A 5,563-nucleotide genomic window follows, 5' to 3' on the forward strand; every position below is an offset into this window, starting at 1 on the left:
ACATGGCCACGCGTAGGAGCGGATATCAAAGTACAAGAGCTCAAGTTGCTGCTCTCACTTGAGGCTGGCCTTGTTTAAAAATTCACTAGCTGAAATTCTTTTCCACAGCTCACTTTTGCATCACTAAGAAGTCCCAGATCATGGTCATCTAACTTCCAGCCAGTCAACCTTATCTCTTTTAAGTAATTCAGTGTAGTTAGCACTTGGCTCATTTTGCAGATTAACAGTGGGTCAGGTACCAAGTCACATTTGCTGCTAAAGTCTAAAAATCTCAACTTGTTGAGATTCACCAGTGCCTGAACGAAGGAAAGCCAGCCATTACTTGTCACACAGTTCATTGCCAAGTCTAAATGCTGGAGGTCTTCCAATGGTGTTTTCTCAAAAAATGTACCTGCGAACATATACAAGTATACATTAAAAAGTGACCGGATATAACTTTAATTAAGCCCCCAATTCAGAAAACAATCCCTATTAGGGCAACACTTGAACACATGCTCTAGTCTTGTTGAAGCCATGAGGACTTAATGCATGCTTAAAAATTGAAGTTTTGACTCAGACTTAAAATAGCCTTACATATTGGGGGTGGAGGCTGGGGGGAGGGGTTTCTGCGTGAATAACTACCAAAGCAGAAGTATCAATGGCCACGGGCTACATTGTGTTACTCATACCAATCCCAAGCTATTCTTCATTAAGTCTCAAACACAGAGTTTGCTGAGTAAAATGGGATCCTTCTACCCACAAAAAGATTAATTGACTTTACGTGTTCTACATATTCATGCCAGGGTCCACCAATGCACAAAATATTACAGGGTCAGCACCATGGAAAACTGTCATTCATTTCAACTTTGCTTTTCCCTTTGGTATGCTCAGATGTAGTAGACAGTGGCAGCTTCAGGAAACTGGGTGCAGCTTTCTGATCCTCAGCTGTTGCCTCCTGCAGAGCGTTAGCTAAGCAAGGGGTCTGACCTAACTTTGCCACTGGGATAAGATCTGTAATAGATGCCAGATCAGGGAAGATAAGGCATACTGGGACCCCACTCAGCCCTACACTTGACTTACCTCTGTGGCTGGTACAGGAGTTGGAACAATTGCCTCTGTTAGTAGACAGGAAATTCTGCTCCAACAGTCTCCAGCTGTTTTAGGGTCCCTTGCATTGCTTATGCAATTTGTTTAATTAAATTGCATTTTTATTTCTATCCCACACAAACCCACTGTTATTTCATTTCTATTATTAGAAACCACTAACAATAGAAATGTGAAATCATGAAACTGAGTTTCTACTTTACTCTCAATTCATTCCACATCATTTGAGGCTTCCTAATTTCCAGTATTTATTTTTGTTCTGCTTTTGTCCATCTTTCATCCTTCTGCAGTAATTGTACTTACCTAGAACTTTAACCTCAACATCAGTAAGGCTCCATCTATTCAATCCGAGTTTTGTCAGCTGTGGCATTGTTTTGAGCTGCATTAGCAGCTCGCTCAGGCAGACATTCACATCATCTCCCCAAGGAAGCATCAGCACTTTCATATTTGGAAGGATGTTAAGGCTGTTAGCTATATAAAATGATAAATGTCATTTCAGTGATTGTTACAGTTCAGTGTAAAATCATAGAAGAGAGTTAAATTACACTGACTTTCACACTCTAAGTGCCTCAGCAAAGAATGACTGAGCAAACAAAGCAGCCGATTGCGCTCATAATCTGTCACCCATCACCCTGTGCAATGCAACCTGCTATATACTGAGATGGAATGATTCTAGAGTTATTTCTCACTTAAAAATTAATTCATTTATATCCATCTGTACAGACCCTAACATGAGGTGTATCCCTCAATTTAACTTTTCATCAGAAGAAATCTTTTGTCTTACCTAGTTTACGAACTGCAACTTTTCCATCCTTTCCCAAATAATTTTCAGATAAATCAAGTACATTCAGTTTTGGTAAATTACAAAGATTCTGAGCTAAGAGATATAAAGAAAAATCTTGTTATTGCTGTTTTAATTGCAGTCAGATTCTTGTACCAGTTGTTTCATCACCATAACAGTTAAAAAGTCCTTCCTAATATCTAACCTAAATCTTCTTTGTTGCAAATTAAGCTGATTTCTTTATGTCCTTCCCTTGTGGTCACAGAGAACTATCAATCACCATCATATTTATAACAGCCTTTTGTTATATTCCCCCCTCTCTCTCCCCTCTTTTCTAGACAAAGCCAACCCAATTTCTTCCATTCTTCATGTTTTCTAAACCACTTATTCATGTTCTACCTGGACTCTCACCAATTTGTCTATGGTGCCCAAAACTATATACGGCAGGGGTGCTCAACCTCTGGCCTGAAGGCCAAATGTGGCTCATGGAGCCTTGGAATCTGGCCTGTGGGGCTTCCCATGGGTCAGGAAATTTGGCAGCAGGAGACCAGTGGCAGTTAATACTGCCACCCCTTCCCTGCTGCAAAATCTCAAGTTCTGAGCAGTAGGTCAGAACCGGGCCATGACCCTCCTACTACATGGCCAGATCAAAGCCGGGCTAGGTCCCCTACCCTCTTCATAGTTGGGTTGGAGCCAGGCTGCATCCCCTTCCCCCACATTGGACTGGACCACACCCCTTTTTCACCCTTCCCTCCACCTGGCCAACTCATAGGCCAGGCCATGCCCCCTTCCTCCCATAGGGCCAGCCATGCCTCTTTCTCTTGTACAGCTGGTTAGAGCCAAGCCTCCCCCCATGACCCCTTCCCTCTACCCTGCCCAGTTGGGGCCAGGCCGTACTCCCTTCCCTATGCAACTGGAAAAGGCCAGGCTGTCCATGCAGCTGGATGGGGTCCAGCAGCACCCACTCTGGACACTGGATTGGGTCCACTGGGTAGATCTGGCCTGCAGAGAAACTGGGCACTGTTCATCTGGCTCACTGACCAAAAAGGTTGAGCACCACTGATATACGATATTCTAGCAAAGCTTCAAGAGCACTGAATAGCTCAAATAATTACCTCTTGTGTCTTATATATGACACTCCTGTTATGTGTTCCCAAATTAGATCTTTCTTCTTTGCAACAGCATCACAGTGGGCTTGTCTATACTTCACCCTACGGCAACATGGCAATGTGCTACATCACTCTATGGTGCGCTATGGCAACATAATGATCACGTGTGTTTACACATGTTTAGCTATGTTGCCATAGTGGCACGCTCCCTGAGTATAGTGCACTGCTACAGCAACATAGTGGTGAAATCAACCTGTGCACTGCACATACAGTGCAGTAACCACCCATACTGCACAGTGCTTTAGTACTTCCAAAAGAAAGTACTAAGGCACCTTGCCATAGCAACTTCTCTGTATGGCGACATGTAAATGCAACCAGTGTTGACTTGTATTTAGTTTGTGATCTCCCTAACTCCACCAATTTCATTTTACTGAGTTTAAGCTCCTTCTCCAATTTGTAAAAGTGCTTTTGAATTCCAAACTTGTCCTACAAAGTGGTTGAAACTCTTCCCAGTTTGGTACCATCTATACATTTTATAAGAGCACTTTCTACTGTGTCATCCAAGTCATTGTTGAAAGCACAGATCCCTGTGGGATCCCACTTGAAATATCTTCTCTATTTGACATCAAACCATTGATAACTACTCTCTGACTTTACTTTTCAGTCAGTTATGCACCTCCCTTTTGATATTTTAATATAGTGATTTTTTCTTTGTTTGCCCAGGACACTATCATGTAGGACGGTGGCAAAAGCCTAACAAAAATCAAGATATATCATACTGACTGCTCTCCACTTATCCACTAAGCCAGCCAAAGAAGGAAATTAGATTTGACATAATCTGGTGTTGATAAATCCATAGTGGCTATTTTTTTATTATCTTGTTAGCTTTCAGGTACTTATGAATTGATTGTACCATTTCTTCCAGTGGGCTAGGGACACAAGTTACACATAAACCAGTTTAAGTGATCAGAAACTGGTTTAAACCTGTAACAGACATAAGTTCAGTGCACATAAACCAGTTTCAAAATGGCTGAAATTGTTTTACGATAAACCAGGTTGAATGTAGTATCAGACTTAACTGATTTGGGTCAAACCGGTTTATGAAACTTCTGGGGGTTGGGGACAGCAGCTGGGGTCTGCCTGGCAGGGGCATAGCAGCATCTGCTAGGCTTGCCCCTGCCCCCCCCCCCCCCCCTGCCACTCACTGCTCAAGCAGGGATTCCCCCCACCCCTCTCCCACAGCAAGGACCCCAGCAGCATGGACCCCAGCCACATCACCCCTATCCTAGCTAATGCTGAGAGGTATCTATGCATGTATCTCCAATTTCACTGGAACAAAGGCAGACAGAACAAAGGCAGTCTCCACTTAGGGCTTTCTGGAATTAATAAGAAGGTCAGCTGGTAATGTCTGTCAGCGAGCCTCGCTCCCTTTCTTCCTGAGCAAGAAACCAGTGGCTTGTAAATGCCTTGCAAAATGCCTGTATCCTGTGGTAAGAAGAGCTTGAACTAATGAGTGAGAGGCTTTTGTTTTCTTGATGGGCTGATAAGCTTTGTGCTTTGATAAGTTCCCTGCAGGCTGGTGGCTGCTGGCTTGCTTCAAAGCCAGAGGCATCTCCCACCCTGAAACTCCTACATCAAATGAAGTTTCACTATGCAGCGAATAATGCTGGTGATTGTTTCTATGTATCAATTACTGAGCCTGGTTAGAGTGCAACTTTCCCGTCCCACAATTTGTCAGTGTTCAATAGGGGACAGAGAAAGGTGTGAGAAATTACCTGGTTTGCAATGAATGGGACCTGTCAGAGCAGTCAGCAAATACAAAGCACTAGTTAGCAGGATAATACAGATGCATACAGTCCATACAAGCAGTTCCTCCCTCCCCCACCCTTTGCCTCACAGTGCTAGCTGGGGCCAGGGTCTGGCAACACTCCCTGCCCCTTAAGCTGCAACTGGGGGAAAAGTCTGAAAATGGCTGCTTCCCCTCCCACATCAGGCACACCCCGGCTGGGCACTGTGCAGGCCAGGGTAGGGGTTTAAACCTCTCCCTAATCATAGCTTCCTGCCAAGGCTGGTCACACGCCCCCGCACTCCCCCCCAGCTCAGTACAGTACAGTCACATCATACGTGCATTTAACTTGTGTGAATTCAACTATACACGGGGGGGGGCTTGAGTTTGCAGTGGCGGCAGGAGGTTTTGGCAGCGTGGTGGTGGCCGGGCGGTGCACAGACATCCCCACCACCACCCCGCACTGCACCACTGCCGCCGGCCACACAGCTCTAAGCACAGCTCCGCGGCGACGGCAGGAGGTTTTGGAGGCAGAGGCAGTCACCACTAGTCAAATCGCTGGCACGGTAATCGCGATTTGACTATACGCAATTTTTGCCTTACGCGCTGACTTCAGAACCTAACCCCTGCGTAAGATGTGACTCCACTGTACTGCAGAAGGGAAGAGAGGGCTCACTCTACTGCCCCTGGCCTCTGCCCTGAGCCACTGCAGGCATGTGCCTGCATTTCCTGAATCAAAAAGTGGTACAATCTATGCAAGTTAAACTAACCTGCAAAGAAGGAATCAATTCAGGCTCAGGCTCT

At 44.9% G+C, this 5,563-nt stretch overlaps 2 protein-coding genes across 4 annotated transcripts in view; one reads left to right on the plus strand and one right to left on the minus strand.

Annotated features, from left to right (window-relative positions):
- YIPF4 (Yip1 domain family member 4) overlaps positions 1–5,563 on the plus strand; it is a 55,010-nt gene that overhangs the window by 1,184 nt on the left and 48,263 nt on the right. The gene's annotated exons all lie outside the window — the stretch shown is intronic.
- Positions 7–5,563, minus strand: part of NLRC4 (NLR family CARD domain containing 4) — a 27,904-nt gene continuing 22,347 nt past the window's right edge. The window contains exons 7-10 of one of the 2 annotated variants that reach the window (XM_025197626.1): positions 4,749–4,769; positions 1,868–1,960; positions 1,387–1,554; positions 7–391 (exon numbers count right to left, since the gene is read on the minus strand). In XM_025197626.1, coding sequence (XP_025053411.1) covers positions 75–391; positions 1,387–1,554; positions 1,868–1,960; positions 4,749–4,769 — 599 coding nt within the window. In that variant the 3' untranslated portion in view covers positions 7–74. The remainder of the gene's footprint in view (positions 392–1,386; positions 1,555–1,867; positions 1,961–4,748; positions 4,770–5,563) is intronic. The other variant, XM_006018439.3, reaches the window with a different exon arrangement.

Source organism: Alligator sinensis, unplaced genomic scaffold (assembly GCF_000455745.1).
Source record: "Alligator sinensis unplaced genomic scaffold, ASM45574v1 scaffold489_1, whole genome shotgun sequence".
NCBI classification, from domain to species: Eukaryota; Metazoa; Chordata; order Crocodylia; family Alligatoridae; genus Alligator; species Alligator sinensis.